Source organism: Pollicipes pollicipes, unplaced genomic scaffold, assembly GCF_011947565.3.
Source record: "Pollicipes pollicipes isolate AB1234 unplaced genomic scaffold, Ppol_2.1 Scaffold_3447;HRSCAF=4054_pilon_pilon_pilon, whole genome shotgun sequence".
NCBI lineage: Eukaryota > Metazoa > Arthropoda > Thecostraca > Pollicipedomorpha > Pollicipedidae > Pollicipes > Pollicipes pollicipes.
The window spans coordinates 21,301,970-21,328,278 of record NW_023596297.1 but is presented as its reverse complement, the minus strand read 5'-3'; the positions used below and the strand labels follow the sequence as shown (position 1 = coordinate 21,328,278).

The following is a 26,309-nucleotide window of genomic DNA, read 5'->3' as shown; positions in this document are numbered from 1 at the left end:
TCTGGGTGGGAGGCAGCGCCGGAGTCGTCCTCTCTAGCGGAGCGGGGTGCCGGCGGACGCCCTTTGACGGTGATTGGCGGCGACGGCAGGGCCGCGCGGACTCACCGTCGTCGCCCCGTGAACGTCACCAGAGCTAATTCAACAATGGCTCATCAGCGGCGGCGGCCGGTGACGGCAGGACGGTCTGTCGGTACCCCCCCCCCCCCCCCTAGCCGGGCCTTTGTCAAGGCCGCAAGGCCGGAGTTGGCGGCGGTCGGCCGCGCGCAGCCGAGTGACGGTCCCCGGCCAGATGTGGGAATCGGCCCGGCCCCACTCCCAGCGCCTTGAACTGGATCGCGCGCTGTGTGGGTACACAGCAGCAGTTTCTCGTCGCGTGCATGTGTGAGGGCTTGGGAGTGGGGGATGTTTGGCATGTATCTTGGCTTGTCGCTAGCAAACATAGGCATTAGTTGTGCTGGGATAGTTTTTACAAGAACAATAGAATCATGTGAACCAAGGGTTTTTTACCAGCGCTTAAGTATTTCCAAGGGTCAAGTCTTAGGACCAAGACCAAGCAAGCTGATCTAGACTTAGATATGCAGAAAGTTGCAGCATGCTCTGCTGATCTATCAATATAGCTGTTTTATTCCATAAAGTCACAGCCAAAGGCAACTAAAAAACGACCATATTCCAGATTATTTGGATTTGTTAGCGTTGACAGGTCGCTTTTTGGAATCATTTGCCTGTTCATCCTTGTATAAATATGACAGGAAAGTTTTTCATACAGACGCAGCGCTCTCAAGCCTGAACGAGCAGCATGCCTTGCTAGGAATTAATTACGAACTTTCCCGGTTTGTGACAGCGTGCCTGATGCTGACCGCCACCTGGCGCTTACAGCAGTCATCCCGCATGTTTCAGCGATTTCGACGAGAACGTAGTCAACAACAACATGGGCGGCGGCAGACGGGCTGGCGGGGACGGTGCTGCCGACCCGACCGAGGCCGAGACGCTGACGCCGGGCCTGATCGGCACGCTGGACGACAACCGGCGCCTGCCGTCCGACACGTGAGTGCCGTACTCGCCCCCTTTCGCTGCGGGCGGATGAGAACAGCGCGTGCAGGCGGTGTCGGGGACTCTGCAGCTGGCTGCTGTGCGCCTCGGGATGGAGTCCGAATGGACTCTGGAAGCAGTTGTATTGTCGTTGAGTCGGAGTGGAACGGGAGGGATTCCAGTTAACCTTTGATGGGAATTCCAGTCGGGGCTGAGTTAACCGATGTATTGATGCGGTGGCACAAATAGAGGCGAAAGTAATGTGATATACTCAGAGTCCTATAGTTTATGCCGGGCCAAATGGAGCCCCGTCATATGTAGGTGTCATGTTATTAAAACAAATGTCACATGTGGACTTTTATGAAGCCCAAAGATAGTTTCGTTCCTGAACTGTTATCATTTGGAATTAGTTGTGTAATTGAAACATAACGCATTAAGGCTCAATCCGAATCTGCTTAAATCTGTGTTGTGCTAATTAGAATCAGAGTGCGATGAGCCCCATGCACAGTGTTTTGGAGTCGAAGTCGATTCCACCGAAGCCTGTTCGAGTTCATATTTGGTCTGTGCAGAGGCATGACTTGTTTTTGAACATGAAGTTTTGTGCATTGTTTAGCCGAGATTAAGCTGATACCGTATAGACAAAGACTGTCGCCACAACAGTTCTCCTTTGAAATGCACCAGGAAGTTTGGAAAAGCCCCAAGCGTGCTCAGCGTAGAGTCCTCCCCATACAGCTCGTTCCATGACAGCATGCTCTTTTTTCTGACGGGTGGGTATTGTGAGTTTATTCCTACAGTTTCCGCCGACGAAGTCGTTCCTGTTTGACTGGGTGTCATTGTCGGTTCGACTGGTAAAAAGTCAGTGCTGCTGGTGCGGACAAGCTGCTGCAATTGGGCGGAATGTTGCGGTGAATACCAGTCTGGGTCGCGGGACTGAAATAAACCGTCATTTGGGCCTGTTGAAGTAAAGCAGGCCTAAGCGTTCCTGCACAAGCAGTAAAGCGGCCGTGGTTGAGATGGCGTGTCGTGTTTCACGTCCGCCTCGGTGCCGGCGTTGGCGGCATCAGCGTCCCAGACAGCAGACGCCGGCCGTCCTGCTTCACGTCCGCCTCGGTGCCGGTGTTGGCGGCGCCAGTGTCTCAGATAGCAGACGCCGGCCGTCCTGCTTCACGTCCGCCTCGGTGCCGGCGTTGGCGGTGCCAGCGGCTCAGACAGCAGACGCCGGCCGTCCTGCTTCACGTCCGCCTCGGTGCCGGTGTTGGCGGCGCCAGTGTCTCAGACAGCAGACGCCGGCCGTCCTGCTTCACGTCCGCCTCGGTGCCGGCGTTGGCGGTGCCAGCGGCTCAGACAGCAGACGCCGGCCGTCCTCCTTCACGTCCGCCTCGGTGCCGGCGTTGGCGGTGCCAGCGGCTCAGACAGCAGACGCCGGCCGTCCTGGTTCACGTCCGCCTCGGTGCCGGTGTTGGCCTCGTCAGCATCTCAGACAGCAGACGCCGGCCGTCCTACTGAAAACGGTGGCGGCCTGTTCAGTTAACCCGCTGCGGACCGCCGCCGATCAGAGATGAATGTGGACCACGTCAGCCAGCTGGAAGTACTTTTCGCTGTTCCTTCCGACCTTCAGCTCGGCGCGCGCCGAGAAGGATCGTAAAAAGCAGTTGGCGGTAACCTGCCTGTGACGTGGCGGGGCTTTTCGGAAAACCTGGGTAACCTAGCGGCAGCGTTGGATCGTCTGGAATTGGCCGAGAGGTTTGTTGATGTCGTAACACGCGTGCTCTTCACGCACCAGGGGCTCTGAAAGGCTATAGTTGCCGTATCTAGGGTTTTCAGAAGTTCAGCCTGCCCGCGTCCTCCTAAAAAGCCCAGCGGTTGAGTCATCGGCTTGGCAGTGACGCCACGTGCGCGCTGTCGGCCCCGTGTCACCACGGCTGGGTGTACCCGGACCGGCCGAGTGAGTCTGAGGACCTGGGCGACCCTGCATTTTGGGACCAGGGCCATCTAAGGGCGATCTTAGGACCTCACATGGTTTGCCGCCACCGGCTCGTTCTTGTCTTCCGCAGTTTGTGCTGTGGACGTCCTCAAAATTCAAGTTAACACTTGACGTCACGTTCGAAATCGGCCGCATTAATGGCATATGATAAACGATGACGCGGGATGACCTGTTGATCGGACCTCTCTGAGACGGTGAGCACCCCCGGCGAAGGCCACCTCGGCGTGCGCGCACGCGGCCGGCCACGCGCTGCCAAATCATCGTTAAAATGCTGGAACACGATGGCCGTCGATTCATCTCCGGATGGGTGCGCATTATGCGGCTGTCCGACATTCCCGACTAATTGTGTTCGCCCACTGCTCGTCGCGGCGGCCGAGGCGGCGCGGCGGCCCGCTCCGGTCGGCGACGGCCGAGGCGGCGCGGCGGCCGAGGCGACGCGGCGGCCCGCTCCGGTCGGCAACGGCCGCCGGCCTAGGCGGCCTCGTGCCAGGCAGCCGCCGTCTAGTCAGAGCTGAAGGCCCCGCCTGCCGGAGATCCACGGGAGGCCGCGTCGACGGGGGGCCGCCGTGATGAGCTGCCCCGGGGCCGCAGCCGGCCCGGGTTGCCAGCTGGTCAGAGGTGGCCGCCCGCCCGGGTGGCCCGTCAGCGGTGCGGCTGGCGCTGGACCATGCCACCGACGCCATACTGCCACCCACGCTCTCTCCGTCCCGCATGGCCGGAATCCTCAGATCGTGAATATTGCTCTGAATGTTCACGGATACGAAACTACGTACTTCCACCGCACAGTGGAACACCCTTTCCTGTACGCCCTTGGCCAGCCGCTTAACCGAAGCCTGATATCCTGATATCGGTACAGTCGCTTCGGTACTGGATGAACATGGACCGCCCTTGAGCTCCAAACTTCACGACGGAGCCCGCGTGCGCGACGGAGATGCTCCGGAGATGTCTCGCCGTGTCAGTCGTGCGAGCCGGCGCTGTGCGTCGGTACGTCGGGCGGATCACAGCGCGATGCTGGCTTGCTGGGCTGGAACGCCGGCGCACCCGACCGCCAGCGCGCTGCTACCGTCGGCACAACCGAGCTGGACCGCTGCCAGGTCCAGGGACGGTGAATGTGGATGTGTGTTCGGCGTGGTTTGTGTTAGACAGAAAGGGTCATTCATTTTGGTTTTGGGCGACGCCGACTCCAAGAATCTCGATTTGTCTGCGAACGAGAACTCGATGTTTTTAACGAAATACGGGATGCATTTTACCGGCTCAAATTAAACAAATCGTTTTCGCAAGGTATTATTAGGGTGAGTTAGTAGTAGTGCGCCCTTTAACCTTCGAAGTCGTTTGCGTATTTGCCTACTTTAACTCGAAATATGAGGCGCAGAATCGATGCCTCTCCAAGCTGAAACAATGGGTGTGGGTGTGCGTCGCCATTTTGGACGCCCTTGAGCCAAACAATGGTGGTGGCGGCGGAAGACATTAGAGGGCCGGTTGCACGCGCTCGGGAGGCCGGGCCGTGCCGTGCGGCCGTCGGCGGCGTGTCCGCGTCGGGTGGTGCGAAGCAGTGCTGCCGGCGCCATCGGCCCGGCCCGGTCCGGCTGGGCTGGCCGCTCACATAGCCGTTCCACCAGCTCCAGCCGATGGCGTCGCTGAAGGCCGCGCCCAAACGCCCCCCCCCCCCCCCTCCCCCCCCCCGGCCCGGGAGCGGGCCGCGTCTAGGAAGTGCTCGCGACGTTCCGGCCTCGACCGGTTAGGCGGGCGGCCGGCGCTGGAACGTGCTCCACATCGGGCCGTCGGGCCGCCTCTGTCCGTCCGAGGGACAGGGGCTGGTGGCAGTCTGCCGGGCGGATTAATCGCCAGCCGAAGGTCGACTATGGATAAGATTCGAGATAGGGCTGAGAGAATGTCGGCAAATTGCTTATCGATCAAGCTGGTAGAGTTTGACGTCGCTACTGTACATATTTTTTTATCTTGATCGTCAAGTTCCTTGGAACCCCCAAACCTGTTGAACGCCACTTGATCCGTTTAAACGTGAATTGAAGCCAATTTGCCTGTGACCGAGAACCGATACAATAGCCGCTTCACGAAGGATTGCTGCGTGTAGCGTTGTAAAATATTTTAACTTTTCTGGAAGCTTGCATGAGTTCGATGTCCAACGTGAGCATAGTCTGATGTTTCTTGTCGGAGGGACCTTGTTTTGTTGGAGTAAGTTTGTTATTAGGAATATTTCTTCCAAAATAGCCCGGGAGGTTAGTCACAATAGCCCGGGAGTCAGGGCACACAGTGCCGGAAACGTTTTCAAGTAGTCCCGAGCATTCCCCGCGGTAAATCTTCATGAGAATAGGTAGTGACTTGAGGTGTAAGGAACGGTCTGACACTGGCTCGTTGCTTTGTTGCGAAGTGCGATCGAGAATCCCCGTCGAGAGCAGCATCATCCGAGTGAGAGATGATGACCGTTGGCGTTGCCCCGCCCTGACAGAAGTTCGTGACGCTTGGACACTGTATAACCATCTCCCCCGAACGCCTCCAGCTTGGTGTCCCGCGATGTTGTGACCGCCTGCCAGTAGCTGAGATGTGCGCGACCGAGGTTCCGATCCCAGGCCCGTGCGGTCTGTCCGAGCTGACGGGTCCGGCCCGGTTCCGTGTGGTCTGTTCGAGCTAACGGGTCCGGCCCGGGTCCGTGCGGTCTGTCCGAGTTTACGGGTCCGGCCCGGGTCCGTGCGGTCTGTCCGAGCTTACGGGTCCGGCCCAGGTCCGTGCGGTCTGTCCGAGCCGACGGGTCCGGCCCGGGTCCGTGCGGTCTGTCCGAGCCGACGGGTCCGGCCCGGGCCCGTGGGGTCTGTCCGAGCTGACGGGTCCGGCCCGGGCCGGAGCGGCCGCCGTCGGCTGCCGCTCAGTCTGCGGGCAGGCGACTCCGCCCGGCTGACGGTGGGACAAACAGACGTGGAGCGCGGCCCGCCCTGCCGTCCGGCCCCGGAGCGGCGCCTCGCCGCGGGGCGCCGCCGCGTCCACCCTCGCCCGGACGCCCACGACGCCCGCCCCGCGGAAGCGTGCCGTCCTGCTGCCCAGCTCCCAACACGCGGGAGCCCGCCCTTCTCTTCCCAACTGTCGTCAGCCGCCACCGGCGCAGATTGCGCGTGAAGGGGAACCGGGCAGGCAATTTGCCGTGGAATCGGCTCAATTATCTCGAAGGCCCAACAGCTCCCACGAAATGATTCACTGAGCCCATTGATTGCACGGTGTCAAGGTCTGCCGATGTCGCCGGGAACGCGGCGCCGTCGGCCATGTCGTATATGCGCACGGCCAACGGCTGTGTGAGTCCCTCGGAGGTCACCACCATCTGATCGGGGTGCGTCTCGCGCCCTGGCAGGTCGCCGAAGCAGCTGTACCACTCGGACATCCCACACTTCACGGGCGAGCTGACGGACGACCTGTACGCGCTGCCGGTGAAGAAGGGCGCCGCGCTGGAGTCGACCGGCGCCGGTGACGCCGAGCCGCTGCCGCCCGGCTGGGAGAAGCACGAAGGTGGGTGCTCGTGCCACGAGCTCTCGCGCCAGCTGGCCGACTGTCAGCTGGCTGCCAGCGCTGGCCGTACGTGACCGAGTGAGCTACCGCCAGCTGGCTGCCATCTCCACCACACGGCATCACTGACCAGTCACCTGGCCATTCCCCCCCCCCCCCATGGCCTCACTGACCGGCCGCTGACCACCTCCCCCACACGGCCTCACTGACCGGCCGCTGATCACCTCCCCCACACGGCCTCACTGACCGGCCGCTGGCTATCTCCCAAACACGGCATCACTGACCAGTCACTGGCCATCTCCCCCCCCCCCCCATGGCCTCACTGACCGGCCGCTGACCACCTCCCCCACACGGCATCACTGACCGGTCGCTGACCACCTCCCCCACACGGCATCACTGACCGGCCGCTGACCACCTCTCCCACACGGCACCACCGACCGGCCGCTGATCACCTCCCCCACACGGCCTCACTGACCGGCCGCTGGCTATCTCCCATACACGGCATCACTGACCAGTCACTGGCCATTCCCCCCCCCCCATGGCCTCACTGACCGGCCGCTGACCACCTCCCCCACACGGCATCACTGACCGGTCGCTGACCACCTCCCCCACACGGCATCACTGACCGGCCGCTGGCTATCTCCCCTACACGGCATTACTGACCAGTCACTGGCCATTTCCCCCCCCCCCCCCCACGGCATCACTGACCGGCCGCTGACCACCTCTCCCACACGGCACCACCGACCGGCCGCTGATCACCTCCCCCACACGGCCTCACTGACCGGCCGCTGGCTATCTCCCATACACGGCATCACTGACCAGTCACTGGCCATCTCCCCCCCCCCCATGGCCTCACTGACCGGCCGCTGACCACCTCCCCCACACGGCATCATTGACCGGCCGCTGACCACCTCCCCCACACGGCATCGTTGACCGGCCTGCTGACCACCTCCCCCACACGGCCTCACTGACCGGCCGCTGACCACCTCCCCCACATGGCCTCAATGACCGGCCGCTGATCACCTCCCCCACACGGCCTCACTGACCGGCCGCTGACCACCTCCCCCACACGGCATCACTGGCCGGCCGCTGATCACCTCCCCTACACGGCATCACTGACCGCCCCCCCCCCCCCGCCGCGTCACGCCGCGGCCGCTGACGGCTCGTTTCACGCGCGCTGCGCTAATGGCTCGTTTCACGCGCCGGCCGCGGCGGCATTGTTTTGAGGACGGCCACCGGGCGCTGAGGCCGACGCTGTTTGCGCTCCTGGCCGCGTCGGTCGGCGGAGCTGCTGTTTGCTCGACCGTTGTGCAACCGGAGTGGACGGCACGGCCAGTCGGGTATGCCGCGCTGCTCGGGCGGCACGCCCGGCGGCCAGGCGCGGCTCGGTCGGCCGGCTCCCACCGCCACCCGGCTCGGGCCGCACGCCGACACGGCGACTGGAAACGGGGGCGGGGCAAATAACGCGAGCGAGTCATACCACCGGAGCGTTAACGGTCGTCAGTGGTTGAAGCTTGAAATAGGTGATTGAGGATAGTGTTGTGAAGGTCGTCATCGGTCCGTCTCGCCTTCACGGGAGCTACTTTTACCATTTGTACCTGTGCATGTGTGATCGGAACATACTCGTGCCCGGAAACTAGCCGGCCTTTAACCGTTCGCATGTCCAGCTAGCTATGAATGGAACGCAGCTGTACGCCAAGTCGTGCGCGCATTTTTAGCGTGAGCGGGACATTGTATCCGTGAAGACGGCGTCCAGACAAGGGTCGCCGTGAAAGGCGTGTGCTCGTTCCTGTTTCAGACAATGACGGTCCGTACTACTGGCACATAAAGAGTGGCACCATTCAGCGCGAGCCGCCGCCCACTCCGGCCGACGACGGCAAGAGGGTGCCGACCAAAGACAGCGAGTCGGTAGGTGCCGGCCTCCCGCCGGGCGGCCGGGGTGGCGCTCGGCCGGCGAGCGGCCGACGGCGGCACGCTGGGTGCCTGGCCCACGCCGTTTCACACCCTCCGAGCGTGCTATCGTGCGGCCTTGGCCGCGGCGCCGCGAATCAGGTGATCGTCGTTTTTGTGCGGCCGGGGTTGGCGGCGGCCCTGCCCTGACGACCGAAGACGGCTAACGGGCCGGCCGAGTCGGCCGCTGCTTGTGTAACAATACACTGCCGCACGCGCACGCACGCCGGCGTGCCGCCAGCGGTGCGGTGCCGACCCGTGAAACGCGTGACCCGACCTGACCCGACCTTCCGCCCATCTCCGGCAAATGAGGCGGTGCGGGTTCGACCGCTGAGCATTGTTACGCAGCGTATTTCACCCGACATGACCTTACCTGACCTGACACACTCTCAGAAGTTTGTCATCTCGAGAGGAAGCGCCGGTTCTGCAAGTAACTCGTGGCAGTACGTGACCTGACTTGACCTAACCAGGCCCGACCTGACGTGACCTGACCCGACCTAACCTGGTCTACTGTGGCCGGCAGAGCTCCGGCATCTCGAGCGGCAGCGCCGGCTCCGGGGTGACCCGTAGCAGCACGAGCTCGGCCATCGCTGACCTGGACCGGCGACACGTCGAGTACGCCGACAAGTGAGTCAGCCCGCCGCGTTACACACCGGGGCAGACGGCGGAAACTTTAACACGCGTTCGGATAGGTGGAGGGTCAAAATGAGATGCATTTTGTGAAGTCGCTGACCTGTGGCAGGTCAAAGTCAAACCATGGCTGTTAGTGGGGGCCATTTCAAGGGAATCGTTCAATGTGATGCAAAAACGAGGTGTTAGACGAAGCCGTACAGATCTGAGATAGTTTCTTAGGCAATCAACCAATTGCATTTAGAATTGCAACCACTTTCATTGACATAATGTCAGACGTAAAGGTCAGAGCCAAGTTAAACCTTATCTGCTTTTTACTCGGGAGCGTGGTTTTTTGGGGTGGTGTCTGGTGCTCTTTCCGAATTTTTTAGTGACGTTGGCTGCAGCAGACATGCTCCATGATCCCTTTAAAGGCCAGAGTAGGTCACTTAGTTAAAATGACCCAGGCCTACGTTTTGATTTCAGGAACATGTCACTTGGCGTAATCTGTGACGGTGTTTGCAAGGCAAATTAGGAGTCATTTCGTATATTTTTGGTCACCTTGATCTTATAAAGGTCAAAAAAGGGTACTGACGCCATTGACCTTTTGCTAAGAACAGGCATCTAGCTTTATGGCGGTTGCATGGCGAGGTCGTGGAGCGCTGAAGATACCAATCAAGAGTCTCACGTTGTTTGAGCTTATTGAGCCCCAAGGTCACGACCAAGGAGCCCCAAATTTTGGCAAAAGTGAGTTCACGTACAGGTAAATCGACCCTGTGAATTTGGTGCATCTAGCTAGCTTAGTTTTTGAGATATCAAGGGTTCAAAATGACCCCCACCCAAGCAAAGGCTATTCAGCCGGCTACCCGGGCGCGCGTGGACGGACCGCTCTGTAACCAGTTTTATAAAGAGAAATTACCACTTCGGGCAGGCCGAAGTAATTTCGGTGTAACTCCCTACTTCCTACGCTGGTTACATAAACCTGTCATCACGCCTTCAAAGCAATTCGTAAAATGCTAATGCTTCAATTGCGGTGCAAACGGTCGTTGCCATGGCAACAATGCTGTCTTTGGGTCAGGGAGATTAAGATGTTAATAATATATACAGGAATACTACTAAGGTTACATAAGTAGTGTGGTTATTTATGGGTTAACTCAGCAATGAATTTGTGATTTGAGTAACAATTAATTCCTAGACTATTTACGATTACTTTTTGATTTGCTGAGGCAATATGCAACTCAACGACAAAAGCTCCCTGAAATAGCTGACTCTGTTCTTACCCTAGGTTATGCGTTTTGTGAAGTTATATCGTTTCTGTCCGTGCCATAGCAAGAAAGAAAAGAAAAATTTCGTGAAACCCGCGATATATGGAAAAGAGGATGGTTTTCATAACGGCCTGCCAGCTTTATCCACCACAGTTCTCGGCATGCGTTTGTAATGTCTACAAAGTTGCAAGGCAAATTGCAGCTGTATTTATTTTCTCACATACACGTTCACGTCCGCCTTTAATGTAATTAAATCGCTTCATTGCTTAACAATTTCTCACTGCAGGCTGATTGTAGGATTTAAATGGCTCGTTTCTATGCTCCGCTATGACCATGCGCCGGCTCCTCTGTGATCACCACTGCCGATTTCACGACGGGCCAGAGCATCTTTTTATTTTACGGCAGCATCGGAGTGAATGTCTATAGTCGAATCAGCTGCGTTTATGAAGCCCACTACATGCCTGGTGAAGGACGGAGTAACTCCTTACTTCAGATATCTCCGTAAATAGTAGAATTTTACGGGCGTTGAAGTAAATAGTTGCTATTTTCCCTATGCAACCGGATTCGAAGTAAAAGCTGAGAGTTACTCCCTACGCCAAAATTGCACGCCATTCTCTCTTGATGAAGCGGGTCACTGGTGACGTGACGTAGGCCGGAGCGATCGTGCCTCCACTGGTAAAGATGTGACTAGCTGGCCGTGCGGTGACTTCAGGTGCGTGACGGGCTCGGAGCGGTGCCCACCCGTTAGGGCGCGGTGGCGGTTGTCTGCCCGCACCAGCAAAATGCCCGGGTGGTGATGTTGTGCGGGGCATATCTGACGGCTCTTCTGATTTCAATAATCTTAGCAGACAATGATTGTTTCTCTTCCTGTCTTGTTGCCTTATGATAAGGTAAAAGCCAGCTAGCCTTCCGTTGCGTGTAACATGCAGCATTATTAGCGTGGCAGTATCTCAAGGCAGCTGAAGATCGGTCGTCGAGTTAATGGGAATTCTGGCGTGTTTGCAGTGTATGATGTGGGAAATCGCTGCTCCATTAGCTATTGACGGCCAGCCTGTAATCCTCGCATCTTTATCGTGAGGCACTTTCACACACATTGACCCTGACACGAGGTAGTCCGGACCATGACCTCGCACTTTTCCCAGATGCGCCTCGTCCAGGCTTTAGAGAGTCGCGAAGGTGTGACCTTCACCGGGTGTCATCTTCCTTTCGCATCGTTTGTTGTCAATGGACAGAACGTAATGTCGTGGTTCTGAACTGTGGAGTGTGAACGAAGGGAAAGGGGAGGGGCCCTTACGTGGTCCGTTAGCGGAAGAGGGGCGGAATTAATGTAGAAAGGATGGAGATAGGATATATGAAGAAGAATGTGAGAAAAAGAAGCAGAAAATAAGGAAGGTAGGAAGAGACAGAAAGACCAAGATTGGTAGCTCTGTTATTGCTGGGAGCGTCGTACATCGCGTTATTAGGCGTGTCGTACTGGGGCTGCCAGGAGCCGGTCGTCCTCGGCGGCCTCCCTCCGCTCTGGAGCCGCCAGGAGGCGATGGCAGCAGGCAGCGCCGTGGCCGGGATCGGATCGGTCGGCGGCGGCGGCGGCGTCGGCGGCGTCGGCCGGTCGGTCGGTCTCGGTGGCGATCCCCTCCCCTCCCGCCGCCGGCCCGTTTGAGGCACCGACGCCGGGCTGACGTCAGCGGCCCCCACTGTCGACCCGCCGCCTCCCCGCAGCGGCGGCGCTCGCCAGACGCACGCGCCGCCGCGCGTCAGACACCCCGTGACGCGCACTGGCTCCCGGGTCGGCGGCGGCGCCGGTTCTGCGTGCGGGACCGCGTGCGGGGGGCGGCGGCAGCGGGTGGGGCTCCGGGGCGCGGACGCTCGGTACACCCCGGAGCGTGGTCGCAATACCTGCCCACGAGGCCGCTTCGGCCACAGTCTGTGTCATTCTGTCAGTCTGAGTAGCGCGCAGGCTCCGGCCCGCGGGGTCTAAAGTCCGTGAGCCAGATGCTGTGGCGCGGTCTAGCCGCTTGTCTGGATGGGCGCGGATCAGGCGGGGGCCCGCTTTCAGACGATGCGGGGCAGACGGCGCGAGCCGGCCAGATCGATGCCCGCCGGCAGCTGGGGACCAGGCTGGAGCGGGCCGTGGCAGACCCAGCGGCCGGGCACGGCGCAGAAGGCTTGCGGCGCCGCCAGCTCGACCGGGGAGGGGGAGGGGCGGGCGCTATGCCGCGGCCGGAGCGGGCCTCATGGCCCATGTCGACACTGAACCGCCGCGTCCGCGCCCCGGGCTAGACGCGTTCACCTGGCCGACGACGCGGCTCACCCCAGCGCGGGACCGGTGCGCTCGGTTGCCCAAGACGGCGGCCGGTCCCGACGGCGCGCGCTCGTCGCCTCCGGTGGCGCGCCGGTGTGGACGTGGGGAGCACAGCCGGGCCGCCGGCCTTGCTCCGAGGCGTGCGCTGGCAGGGTTCACGGTATCGGCAGCGGCGCCAGCTCTGCGTGCGGAGCCGCGTGCGTGGGGCGAGTTTTTGCGGCCGCGTTTCTCAGAGGAGAATTGGCCGGCGCTCTGCGCGCGTTCGCGGGGCTGTACCGGTCGGCGGCCGTTTGTTTTCCCAGAGACAGTCTAGCGACCCTTGGCGGTCGATGTCGAAAACTTCCACCGTAATGGATGTGGTAATGTGGCTGGAGGGCGAGAAATGTGCGAAAGCCTCGCAGAAAAGTCGCACAAAGTAATCTCCGGCGATGGTGAGAAGCCATTTGTCTAATAGCTAAGCGGCTTGGTGCGTGCGGCTGCTACTGGGTGAGCCATTTGTAAGCGCAGTTCGTAAGCGTGACGTGCGTCAACGTCGCGGCGACGGCTCCACCGGGAGCCCGCTGTGAGGTCGTGCGACCCGCTTCCGTCGCGACCCGCCCATCAACTTGAGTGCCTAATGTACCTTGAGGATGCGTTAAAACAGAAGTTTCGTTTTTCCCTGTGCGCGTGCGTTTGACAGTAGGTTCGGGGTAAGTTGCGTTCTGTCTGTTGGGTGCTGCAATTGCAGTTGGTTTCATATCATTGGGGGAACAAAGGATCGAAAGGACGTGTGTGTGTGTATGTGTGTGTGTGTGTGGTGTGTGTGTGTGTGGTGTGTGTGTGTGTGTGGGGTTGTGTGTGGTGTGTTGTGTGTGTGTGTGTGTGTGTTATGTGTGTGTGTGTGTGTGTGTGTGTGTGTGTGTGTGTGTGTGTGTGTGTGTGTGTGTGTGGGGTGGTGTGTTGTGTGTGTGTGTGTGTGTGTGTTGGTGTGTGTGTGTGGGTGTGTGGGGTGTGTGTGTGTGTGTGTGTGTGTGTGTGTGTGTGTGGGTGTGTGTGTGTGTGGTTGTGTGTGTTGTGTGTGTGTGTGTGTGTGTGTTGTGTGTGTGTGTGTGGTGTGTGTGTGTGTGTGGGTGGGTGTGTGTGTGTTGTGTGTGTGTGTGTGTTGTGTGTGTGTGTGTGTGTGTGTGTGTGTGTGTGTGTGTGTGTGTGTGTGTTGTGTGTGTGTGTGTGTTGTGTGTGTGTGTGTGTGTGTGTGTGTGTGTGTGTGTGTGTGTGTGTGTGTGTTGTAGTGTGTGTGTGTGTGTGGTGTGCCTTGTGTGTGTGTGTGGTGTGTGTGTGTGTGTGTGGGTGTGTGTGTGTGTGTTGTGTGTGGTGTGTGTGTGGTGTGTGTGTGTGTTGTGTGTGTGTGTGTGTGTGTGTGTGTGTGTGTGTGTGTGTGTGTGTGTGTGTGTGTGTGTGGTGTGTGTGTGTGTGTGTGTGTGTGTGTGTGGTGTGTGGTGTGTGTGGTGTGTGTGTGTGTGTGTGTGTGTGTGTGTGTGTGTTGTGTGTGTGTGTGTGTGGTTGTGTGTGTGTGGGTGTGTGTGTGTGTGTGTGTGTGGTGTGTGTGGGTGTGGTGTTGAGTGTGTGACATGTGGTTGTGTGTGTGTGTGTGTGTGTTCGTGTGTGTGTGTCTTGTGTTGTGTGTGTGTTGCTGTGTGTGGTGTGTACTGTGTGGTGTGTGTGTGTGTCTGATGTGATGTGTGTTGTTGCTGTTCTGTGTGTGTGTGTGTGTGTGTGTGTGGTGTGGTGGTGTGGTGTGTGTGTGTGTTTGTTGTGTGTGTGTGGTGTGTGTGTGCTGCTGTTTTGTGTGTGTGTTGTGTGTGGTGTGTGTTGTGTGTTGTGTGTGTGTGTGTGTGTGTGGTGTGTGTGTGGTGTGTGTGTGTGCGGCGCGGTCCTGCGCGCGCGCGCGCGCGCGCGCGCTGCGCCCCCCTCACAACCGCCCCTGTAAACTACATGTGACATATTCTTCTTCTCCCTCGACACGAGCGGATGTAGTAACCCCTCTGCTGTCTGTCCCTTCTCTCCGGGCCCGAGTGGATGTAGTAACCACTCTGCCGTCTGTCCCTTCTCTCCCGACCCGAGTGGGTGTAGTAACCCCTCTGCTGTCTGCCCCTCTTCTCCCGACCCGAGAGGATGTAGCAACACGTGGGCTCTCTGCCCCGCTGCCTTCGTCACGGAGGTGACCCGGATAACGCGCCCTCGTGACCCGCGCGCTCGAGACGGTCGCCCCGCGCCACCTTGCCTGGCTCTCGGACCCCACTGATGCCGGAGTATCACGGCACAGCTGCTGGATTCGTGAGCACTCACGGTCATCAGGGGACACCACAGCGCAGCGGCGTGTCTCAGTCGTGATCGATAGGCCCTGAGTGGAATCACGCACGCCGGCATATTTCACCGCCACCGCTGACGTCATAGAAATGACGTGCGGTGTGCAGCCCCAAGGACCACATCCCTCACGCGGTCAATCGGCTCCGGCTCGGCTCCGATCTGGAGATGCCGTTATCGCTTTGTTGAGTTCTATTGTCGCTGGCGGCATGGCAGATTGATGCGCTAATGATCACACAAGCGTCGCAAATGAGTCGGAGTGATCGCACGTAACTCGCCGTCGTTGCCGTCCGTCCCCAGGAGGAAGAGTTTTCCTGCACGCCCCGACCAGGAGGCGAACGATGCGCGCCGCGTGCGGTTCGCCGTGCGCTCGCTCGGCTGGGTGGAGATCGCCGAGCCCGACCTCACGCCCGACCGCAGCAGCAAGGCGGTCAACAAGTGCATCGTCGACCTGTCGCTGGGCCGCAACGACGTGGTCTCGGACTCGGTCGGCCGCTGGGGAGACGTGAGTGACCGCCGGCGACGCCTGGACGCCGGCTGCCGCGGCAGAGGCCGGCTCGCCGAGCAGCCCTGCCCTTCAGCACCCCTGACCGCTGTTGCTCGGACGGCGGTCTGTGGGAGGGGGCGCCTTACGGTACGCCTGTGGGAGGGGCGCCCCGCGGTACGCCTGTGGGAGGGGTGCCCTAAGGCACCCCTGTGGGAGTGGGTGCCCTACTGTACCCCTGTGGGAGGGGCGGCCTGCGGTACGCCTGTGGGAGGGGCGCCCTGCGGTACCCCTGTGGGAGGGGCGCCCTGCGGTACTCGTAACCGGTGTCGCCTGGGCAGTATTCCTTGACACGCGGATAGAGTTCGATTTAATGGGCGCAGACTGGCGTATATGCCACGCAAAGCCAGCATGTGCACGTTACCCCGCCGAACAGCAATGCTAGAACGACGTGTTTGATAAATCCCGTTCATTTGAACTGGTACTGAGTGTGGCATTTCGCATGTAGGGTAAAATGTCATTGGGAGCGTGTTTTCTGTCCAGGTGGCTGAAGTTTGTGTGCCCCGAAAACATTCTGGTTTCTGTCGCGGCTTTGTTCGGCTCTTTCACGCCGGCGTTCGGGCCAAAGGGAGCGGCGGCCGGCTGGCGGGGTTGCGTGGCTGACGAGGCTGGCGGCGTGCCGCGCCACGCGTCACGGCCGTGCCGCCCGCCCGGCCGGCTGTACGGCCGCCCCGACAAGCGCGGCCCGGATTCATGCGGCGCGCCATTAAGCGCGCCACGTGTCGCAGCATTGATGAATGGAGCGGCGGTGGCGCGGCGGAAGCTCGTGTGGCGGCATGACGGGCGCCGATGACAATCGAGAAACGGCCCTGCTCGAGCCGCCAATGACGACGGTGCCGTGACGGGAGGCCGGGCGTAATGGTGTTGGTCACAGATGGGGCCAACATTTTGCCGTGACTAAGTTGGTGGCCGCGTGCTATGTGGGGAATTGCCGCCGCACTTAGCAAGCGGGCTGAGCGGTTCGGCGGGGCGCGAGGGAGGTCTCCGTCTGCTCAGGGTGGTGGCCGGGACGGTGGTGGGTCGCTCTCTTGCCCGCTCTTGAGAGGCCCTCTCATCATCACGTCGTCAGTCCCCGGCGGTCAGCGTCGGAGTCGAAGGCCATCGTCATCGTTATGTTAGCATTGTCACCACAGGGCTGTTTGCATTGTCATCGCGGATTTGTTTGCGCTCCGCCCGTCCCCTCCCCTCCCCCCCTCCCCTCCCCATGGGGTGCGTACATCCTGCGTCGTTAGTCCGGCGTCAGTAGCTGGTGTGCCAGTCGATCAGCTGTTGCCCCGTCGGCTCTGCCCCGTGGTCTCCAGCCATGCTCACAACGGGTCGATGGTTGGCCCCAGACTGGAGTCAGTTGGAACGGTAGCGTGCCGTGCCAGCGTTGCGTAGTGCAATGAGCACGCCACAACCGTAGAGCCAGACCGCCGTCCGTGGTGTGCCCCCCCCTCCCCCTCCCCCTCCCCCAGCGGTCGTATTCATTTGATCGTCCCCGTCCGGCACCGCTCTTGCACCACGAGGGGATTGTTTGCCCTGTGGCCTTCGCACAGGTGCGCTGCTATCTGGCTAATGAGTGGTATGAATCCACACTGCTATTTGCCTGACAGCTATGCAGACAGTGACCTTTGCTGATATGGCACGTGTCAGCGATAGCGAACTTCGTTGCGTGCGATATGATCTTTGCGTGTGTTTTCGAATGTGTCGAGCGGCACGCGTGTCCGAGACGCCTGTTGGAAGTGCGTATCTGTAGTGAGACGCCAAGGACATCGTGCGCTGGTCATTTGTCCGTGTGCGGTCGCGTGTTTGCACGCTCCACGGGCGACACACCAGCGGCGTCGCTGGTGTTGCGGTCAGCACCAGGCAGCCGCCGCCGAGTCTGACGGCGACCTGCGTCTGCAGGGCAAGGACCTGTTCATGGACCTGGACGAGGGCTCGCTGAAGCTGTTGGACCCCGAGAGTCTGACGCTGCTCAACACGCAGCCCATCCACACCATCCGCGTCTGGGGCGTCGGCCGCGACAACGGAAAGTGAGTGGTCCCGCGCGGCGTACTGAACGGCTGCCGTCGGCCGACTGCGGCGGCAGCGCGCCGTTGGATCTGACCATGGCAGCAGTGCCGTTGGATCTGACCACGGCGTATATCGGAGGTCGTGTCCATCGGTGGCCGAGTGTTTGCGTGCGTACGTGTGTGTGGGGGGGGGGGGAGGGGGCGTCACTCGCGGAACAGTGCGTTGTCTTATGAGTGGTCACGACCGCCGGCTGCGCGGCCGACCCGTGCCGCCGGTCGGGGCTGTCTAATTGACCTGTCGGCGGGGCGTGAGCGGGTCGGCGGCGGCGGCCGGCGGTGACGCGGCACCGTGGGGCGCGCGCTCCCACGGTCGGCCGGCCGCCGAGCCCTCTCCCGAGCCCGGCCGCCGCCGCGGTCGGACGCCGTCCGCGGCGCCACCGCCGATCACTAACGAGCCCGCTGTCCCACCCGCTGCCGACCGACAGAGAAAGGTAACGGCGAGCGCGCGCGCCGGCCGCCGGTGCGGTCGGGCGTCCCCGGCCGCCGAGGCTGCCCAGCATGTCGCATGTGGGCTGCCGACGGCGCCGACGGCCTGACGCATTGCGAAGCGTCGCGGTCTGCCGCCGAGCCGACGTGCCTGGCTGTTGTGACACCGGCCGGTGGCATCTGTGTTTGCGTCAGCCGCGCTGGCATGCGCGCGGCGGCCACTCGTTAGTTGGGGCTCTGGTCCTGTGATGACGGGCGTCCGAGGCGAGCAGGGGCCGCTGCACGCCTCACGCTCGGTAAGCCGCACCGCCGGCGGCCGTCGCCGCTGCACGCTGAGAGGCCAACACACAGGGCGTCTTTCTGACGGTGCGGTGGCTGTATTTTTGGTTTTTGATACGTTCCATGGGAACGGCTCATCAGCGAGATCCGGGCAATGTCCGGGGACGGTGAAGCTGGCCGCGGCGCCTGGGAACTCAGCAGCGCCGACGCATTGCTGCACGCCTCATCCTGCAGCTTTGCGGTCCTAGCGCCGATTAGACCCGTGATAAATGCTGTCATTATCACTTGTCATGTAGTGAATTCCTGTAAGAGCACCGGGGACATGTTTGTTGCAGCTGGTGTTTTAACTGTTTTTCTTCTTTTACCCCAACCGTGAAGGTAGGATTCGCGACGCGTTTCGCCGGGCGGCCGCTGTCGTGTTGCGCGGCGGCGCGCCGGTGTCGGGCTCTCAAACTTCCCGGACGTTCGCCAATAAATTGCTCCAGACGTGTCATGGTCAGGGCCAGGATCTGCCCGGCTTGTGCCAGGGTCACCGACATACGCGCCAGCTTTCTCACGGGGCATCATGTGCACGTGGGCCGCCTTCCTCATATTAGCCACGCATGAGAGTTTGTTATGGTTCGTGCACCGTGTTCTGTGCGCCATTAAAGCGCAAATTGCTTGCATTTACTTTTATTAAATTCCGCGCAGGTGTGATCCTGTGGAATGTACGCCGCCGTCCCACGCTAATCCTGCTCACGGATTTGTTTCTAGAAATTTGATGTGCCTTCAGAGAGGGCTTTGGAATCAGGCACATTGCGAAACATAGCTTGTTGTGCGTGTCTGCCGCACCACCCAGGCAGCGGTCAGTCAAAATCCTCCAGGAAACGTTTCCATAGTGACTAAGATGTCTTCGCGAAAGCCCGTAAAGATTCCGAAACCAAAAGCAGCGAAAAGTTTAGTCTATCCATGCATGGAGATCCAACAATGCACAAATGTGAAAGACTGCGGACCTAAAATTTGCTACTACTACACTCTTGCTACTCTTACTCTCAACAGAAAACAGCATGAGCGTGGGTTGCATGACGAACCCCGAATTTCGGCCCCACGGTAATCATTCGACCAGTTCTTCACCAGCCCAGCGGCTGAGACGGCATGTGGCGTCCTCGTCCCAACTCCTCATGTGTATAGAATGCCACCTCTAGCGGAAGCAGTATGGCCGGCACGTCACACGCATGTGTAGCCAGCGGCGGCGCACCGTTTGACCCGTGTCCGGCGGCGGCGGCGACGGGGCGGACCTGTCGCTGCGCCCGGCCGCCGCCGCCGGCGACACCGCGCCGCCAGTCTCCCATGACGCGCCGCGTTTCGTACATGTTTATTACCCGGCGAACTGGAGCGGCCGGGCCGGCGGCGGCGCCACGGGTCGAGAGGTCAAGGCGTCGCGACACGGTCCGCCTACGTCTCGGCCGGCCGTCGTTAGCATCACAATGTTGCGCCGCCGGGGCGGGCGGGGGTGGCGCCGACCGGCCGGTGCTGGCGGCTCGGCCGCGCCGTCACCATGGCGGTCCGGTGCTGGGGAGGGGCCGGCCGGCTGGTGCTGGCGGCTCGGTCGCGCCGTCACCATGGCGGTCCGGTGCTGGGAAGAGACCGACATCAGCCGGTGCCGCTCTGCGCCGCTGGCGGCCGTCCGCACTACGCGCCGCCGTCATACCTCGGACTCTGTTGCAGATGCTCCAGTAAACTGGGACGTAGTGCGTGCTGTTTGGTTTTTCAGCAGCCCATTGCGGACCTTACCTGACATCTGGTTACATTAGGGTGAAGCATACAGGACTTCAGCTGCTCGGAGCCGCTTCCTCCACACGTTAATACCGTTGTCAATCCCATGAGAATGGGCCGTGGGAACCGCCCACGGTAGTTTGGAAGATGGCCCGTTTATTAAATTTTTGACACGTTGTGACGATGTCATTACGGCTCATGCTTCAGGTGAAACGAAATACATGTCTGAATCATATAGACATTTGAGTAATAATATTCCACTTACATTTGGAAAACTCCAAGTTCCAAAAAAGAACTCCCTATCCCGCCAAATCGCGCCGTCAGAATGAATGGCTCGGAGTTTGGATGGCGTCGTATAATGCTCACAATGGCCGGTTTTATGATTTATCCCCGCCATGCATGCATGCCGGCGCCCCATTAAAAGTTTTATAGCGCCGCCCGGGTCGTGTCTTGGCTGGGCGGGAGGCCGCGATCCAGGAGCTGTGGGCACCCTCTGACACTGGCGGTGGCATGGCGGAGCTGTTATCATTCCCAGCGCCGGCACTCGGTGGGCATGCAGTAGCGGCCTCCCGGGTCGGCGCTGGCCCACGGAATGCGCTCTCCGGCTCGGCAAAGGGCGACTTTGACGGGCCGTATTCCTGATTTGGCTGAGCTTGATTCGTGCACGCCGTGTTCTGATGCCTTGCTGTGGCGCGAGCGACCGATTACCACTGACTCTGTCTCGACTGTGACGTTCCTCTCAATCTCCTCCGTGCTCCGACTGTAGCGCCCCCCCCCCCCTCCGATGATGTGCGTGGCCTGACGGACCGCGTCGTCGCAGGGACTTCGCGTACGTGGCGCGTGACCGTGTGACCCGCCAGCACATGTGCCACGTGTTCCGGTGCGACACGCCGGCGCGGGTCATTTCCAACACGCTGCGCGACATCTGCAAGAAGATCATGATCGAGCGGAGCCTGGCGCAGGGCGCCGGCCGACTCACCGAGCCGGGTACGCGCAGCCCTGAGCGGCTCTTGGCTCGGGGCAGGCCCCGGCGGCGCAGCCGGCAGGTGGCCAGCACTTAACAGCAGCCGCCTGACGGGACGCGCATTAAGCAGCGCATCATCGCAACTGTATCGTTTAGATTGCCCTCCGCTCATCAGAAATGGCCCGAGGCCTTCGATGTGCACGGCGGTGTGGGCGCTAATCAGTATGCAGATGTTGTTTGTGGCCGTATCGGTCTAGTTTATATTGTGCAGGCTGCTTGTTTCCGTATGCAGACGTCAGCTGAGACATCCAGCAGTGGACGTCTGATCATTTCCTCCCGCGTTATCCGTCTGCTCACGCGCGCCGCGCCGCCAGCGAGCCCCTGGCGTACTGAACTTGCCGGCGCCGTATCGACGGCGGTGGGTGACGGTGACTGTCCTGGCAGGCGTGGGCGGCCCGGCCGGCCGGCTGGCCAGACCCACATCGCTGGCCGTCGACCAGAGGAGGGCGCTGAAGGCTCCGCAGCCGCCCCTGACGCGTGAGTCCGATCGGCCTGGTAGACTCGGCGACGGTGTCCGCCCGGCGGGCACCGACTTGTGACGACTGTTGAGCTGAGGTGTTTTATTTCATCGCTTGAAGCAAGGAGGTGTCCGCAAGACCTGTCACTTTTTCCCTCTATTTTTTTGCACCGCTTCCGCCCCCTTTTCACGCCAGCGACAAAAACTCTTATAACCATTAACATTGGTTCCCGCCAGTGCAGATTAAAGTCCAGCGTGTTCCGATCCCTGTCAATCAGTGCTTTCCGCCGGACGGTGATCTGTTTTTACTGGGATAATATCGCCGTGCGTTTCTGACTAATTAAGGCCTTTAGTCGTGTCACAAGTGGCGCCAGATGGCGCCGGCACGTCTGACGTCGGCGGTGTCTGGCCGGTGCGTGACCGCTGCCGTTGGCGCCGCCAGTGGGCAGCCAGAGCTTTCCCACGCCCATGGAGGAGCCCAAGCGGACGCTGCAGGCTCTCTACATGGGCTGCACGCCGGTGTCCAAGCCCAGCGGCATCGACGTCCTGAACCAGGCGCTGTACAAGCTGTGCAGCCAGGCGGCGCCGACCGAGTGGCGCCCGGTCAGCGTCTCCGTCGCGCCGTCCACCGTCACCGTCACGGACGCTGAGGTGGGCTCGGGCTGTGGACGCGCACGGCAGCGGGGACAGAGCGGTCACGCGCGGAGGCCGGGAGCGTCTCGAGGTCACGCGTCGGCCTGTAGAGACTTGCATGGGGCCATGCTGTTTTGCAGCTGATGGTCGACGGCGGTGCCAAGAAATGGTGTGGCGTTCATGCAGAACATGAATTTCACAGTTCGCATAGTGAGGAACGGAGAGCTCCAGAAATAATTGGATCGCTGAACACTGCCTGAATGCATGCACCTTGACAAGACCGAAAACAATCGGAGGACCTCTGCATTGTGCCACGTTTGAGGCTTAGGATGCGTGCGATATCACTAAGCGGTTGCTTTGCCGCTATAGCCACGTCTGTCTATGTTGATGGCTGGATGTGCGTACTGACGAGGCTGGTACGGTCGTGTCTACGCAGACGGAGGAGCAGGTGGTGGAGTGTCGCGTGCGCTTCCTCTCGTTCCTTGGCATCGGTCGCGAGGTGCAGCAGTGCGGCATCATCGTGCACACCTCGCAGGACGTGTTCATCGCGCACGGCTTCTCCTGTCCCACCTCGGCCGGCCCGCTCTGCAAGACCATCGAGGCGGCCTGCAAGGTGAGCACCGGCCGCGCCTTGTCCTGATCCGCCCTCGGAGGAGGTGTCACATCGGCCGCACCTTGTCCTGATCCGCCCTCGGAGGAGGTGTCACACCGGCCGCACCTTGTTATGATCCTCCCTCGGAGGAGGCGTCACATCGGTCGCACCTTGTCCTGATCCTCCCTCGGAGGAGGCGTCACACCGGCCGCACCTTGTCCTGATCCGCCCTCGGAGGAGGCGTCACACCGGCCGCACCGTGTCCTGATCCTCCCTCGGAGGAGTCATCACGCCGGCCCCCGGCTGTCCTCTTTCCTCGGAGGAGGTGTCCCACCGGCCTCAGACTGTCCTCCGGCAGAAAGAGGCGTCACACCACACCTCTCTCGTCACACACCGCACCGGGCACACAGCTGACGCCAGCCGGGCGCACATCGCACAGCCCCGGCGCAGTAGCCGGTTGTGTGGTTGTGCGTGCTGCTGGGCCCGTCGGACCGGACGGGGCCGGCTGTGCGTGCTGCTGGGCTAGTCGGACCGGACGGGCCGGCTGTGCGTGCTGCTGGGCTAGTCGGACCGGACGGGGCCGGCTGTGCGTGCTGCTGGTCTAGTCGGACCGAATGGGGCCGGTGGCGCCTGCTGTGTGGCGGGCTGTGCGTGCTGCTGGGCTAGTCGGACCGGACTGGCTGTGCGTGCTGCTGGGCCAGTCGGACCGGACGGGGCCGGCGGCGCCCGCTGTGTGGCCGGCTGTGCGTGCTGCTGGGCCAGTCACACCGGACAGGGCCGGCAGCGCCTGCTGTGTGGCCGGCTGCGCGTGGTGCTGGGCCGGTCGGACCAGACGGGGCCAGTTGTGCGTGCTTTGTGGCCAGCTGTGTTTGTGCGGCGGCGGCTGGGCTCGCGTGACGTGTCGCCGGCGCTGGAGGGCGGACTGCGGGAGGTCACTCTGGGAACCGTGCCGACTCATACGGCGGCGGCGGCGGCGGTGGACTGGTGAAGGCCGCTTACCTGCTTGGATCCCCGGGCAACAACAGCGCCACGCCTTTTAGACCTTTGGTGTTACATGTGCGGGGCAGGCCGATGGGGGCTGGGGGGCGTTGGAACTGTATAGTACTTGCGGCGGTTGCGTGCAGGTGTGTTTACCGACATTCCTGCGGCTTGCGAACTGCCGTTGCACGGTACCGGCTGATTAATTCTGCGCACGATCGACCAGCAGGGCGATATCTGATCAAACATGTCAGGACGTCAGTTTGACGAGGTTCAGCCCCATTCTGCTCTTACGATGCTGGTCCCTGTGTGCGCTGTTGCCCGCCGCAGAATCACTGAGATTGATCTCAGTTGGAGCCTTCCGCCCCGTGTCAGCTCCGTGTTTGTGTGGAGGTTATGGGGCCTGTGTGTGTGTGCTGGTTGTCGGCGGGCATGGCGTGCTGAACTGACGGTTGTCCGTGCCGCCAGCTGCGCTACCAGAAGTGTCTGGACGCGCTGCCGGGCGGCGGCGCCGGCCGCGGCGCGCCCGCCCAGTCGCGCAGCTTCGGCCAGACCCTGAAGTCGGTGATCGGCTCATTAGCCGGCCGGCGCCTGCGCGGTATGGACTCCTGAGATACGGCCTCACCTCCGCAGGTTAGCAGCCGGCAGCCACCTGGGCCAGCCGGCCAGCTCAGGTGCAGCTCAGGCCAGGCCGGCCGTTGCATGGCTACAAACAAAACACGGCGACCTTGACTCATATCAGCACAAAAAGCCAAATAGACCAAAATAATAGCACTCGATTTGGGATGGCAGTCCGTCGTGGGGTCACTAACATCGAATCGCTGTATTCATCGAACGCGCAATAATTCGCGAATGTGAGATAAATTATCTTTACATTTGACATTTCTCTAAGTTCCTAAAATATGTTTTTCACTGCAGGGAAGACATACATTTACGGGCAATATTTCGTGTCATGTTGAGAAGCGCATGAGCTAACTCGTCCTGCGGATGCCACGTGTACCGCGGACGCCACGCGGCGTGAGGAATGGAGGCGTGCTTTAGATAGAGGACCTCGCCGTGGGAGATGGCACGACCCTTGCAGCTAGGTATGACTCCTTGATGATGCCCAGCAGCGTTGATCCCGCCTCAAAGCCTTCCTCCGCTGCCAGCCAAGGATGCCAGTTCGGATAGTCAGACTGTTGGCTGCTCCCGGTTGTCTCGCACCGAGCGCAGAGTCGTGACCGACCCCTGTGTGTGAACGCTCCACCGCGGTCGGCGCTGACTTCTGCCCCTGTGGAGTGTGAGGTGATCCCCCATCGTCACCTGGTCAGCCGCCGGGCGCCGGGCGACGAGTCGGCACTGACTTCTGCCGTGTGTTTCAGTACGAACTGACGCTTCCTGTGGAGTGTGAGGTGATCCCCCACCGTCACCTGGTCAGCCGCCGGGCGCCGGGCGACGACGAGTCGGCGCCGCTCAGCCAGCAGCTGGCAGCGCTCGTCTCTCCGGACCGGGCGCCGCTGCCGGCACTGCTGGCCGGCTCGCACACCGTCTGCGCCGTCACCACCCCGCTGCGCGTGCCAGCCGGCTGGCCCGAGCCGCAGTACAGCTGGTGCCAGCCCGTCACCAGCCCCGAGGCGGCGCTGCGCCGCCTCCAGCTGGGCTGAGCGGCCGCGGCCGCCGCCCCGGGCCGCACGGCGCCGAGACAAGTGCCATGGACGCCGGCAGAGAAAGAGAGCGAGAGTGCGCGCGCGTGTGATCCGTGTGACATATCTGTGCAGCTTCTGATACCCGCCGGCCCCGCAATACACCGTCGCCCCGTGTACATAGGCCGGTATGTATATCACATTCCGTGTGTGCCCGCCCGCCGCCGCTGCCGGCCCGGCCGACCGGACCGTGTGCCGCGACCGGACCGGGCCTGGTCGGCCGCGATGTCGCTGTGTCAGTGTCGGGGCGCTCGGAGCGAGCCCCTCCCTCGCCGGTGTCCCGCACCCCGCCTCGTGCAGCTGCTGTCCGGAGCCTCTTCACCTTCGCCAGTTTTGTTCCACTCTATAGCGCGACGTCGTGCGTCTAGCCCACAAACACCTTAGCTCCAGCGCTCTGTATTGTCCTACATAATGACGCCGACTATCGGTGTTCTCGCAGCTCTTATACGGCTTCTAGAGAATGCACTACACTAGCTTTAAACATGTAACAGAGCCAATAAAATACGTTACGTTAAATACACTGTCTGTGGCGGGATTCGCGAGATCACTACACGACCGAAACGAGTCGAAAAACAAGAAATGACACGCGGACATATCAGACACCCCAACCACGGAACGCAACCGAGCGAGCGGACCCATCAGACATCCCAATCACGGAACGCAAACGAGCGACAAGAACCATCGCATTTCCGCGGGCATCGAAGGAGCGTCTATCAACGCCGCTCACTGAAACAATCGCGTGCGCGGATCTATAGAACGTCTACAGGACTTAGGAGCAATGTGTCGCTGGGGCATATCCCCGAACCTGGTTGCGTACGTCCACCGAGCATCCATTTCGGCTCGCCCAAACGCACCGATATCACCACGGCAGAGTTCGTGGACCAATGTCAACG

At 60.9% G+C, this 26,309-nt stretch overlaps 1 protein-coding gene across 3 annotated transcripts in view; it reads left to right on the top strand.

Moving 5' to 3' along the window:
- LOC119091256 (protein Fe65 homolog) overlaps nucleotides 1-25,605 on the top strand; it is a 78,967-nt gene extending 53,362 nt beyond the window's left edge. For 2 of the 3 annotated variants that reach the window (XM_037213923.1, XM_037213924.1), the window contains exons 4-16: nucleotides 898-1,044; nucleotides 6,372-6,526; nucleotides 8,322-8,431; nucleotides 8,997-9,100; nucleotides 15,293-15,497; nucleotides 17,424-17,551; nucleotides 18,016-18,021; nucleotides 20,871-21,037; nucleotides 21,459-21,551; nucleotides 21,974-22,182; nucleotides 22,601-22,777; nucleotides 24,203-24,367; nucleotides 25,096-25,605. In XM_037213923.1, coding sequence (XP_037069818.1) covers nucleotides 898-1,044; nucleotides 6,372-6,526; nucleotides 8,322-8,431; nucleotides 8,997-9,100; nucleotides 15,293-15,497; nucleotides 17,424-17,551; nucleotides 18,016-18,021; nucleotides 20,871-21,037; nucleotides 21,459-21,551; nucleotides 21,974-22,182; nucleotides 22,601-22,777; nucleotides 24,203-24,346 — 1,645 coding nt within the window. In that variant the 3' untranslated portion in view covers nucleotides 24,347-24,367; nucleotides 25,096-25,605. The remainder of the gene's footprint in view (nucleotides 1-897; nucleotides 1,045-6,371; nucleotides 6,527-8,321; nucleotides 8,432-8,996; nucleotides 9,101-15,292; nucleotides 15,498-17,423; nucleotides 17,552-18,015; nucleotides 18,022-20,870; nucleotides 21,038-21,458; nucleotides 21,552-21,973; nucleotides 22,183-22,600; nucleotides 22,778-24,202; nucleotides 24,368-25,095) is intronic. The other variant, XM_037213925.1, reaches the window with a different exon arrangement.
- Nucleotides 25,606-26,309: the final 704 nt, after the last annotated feature.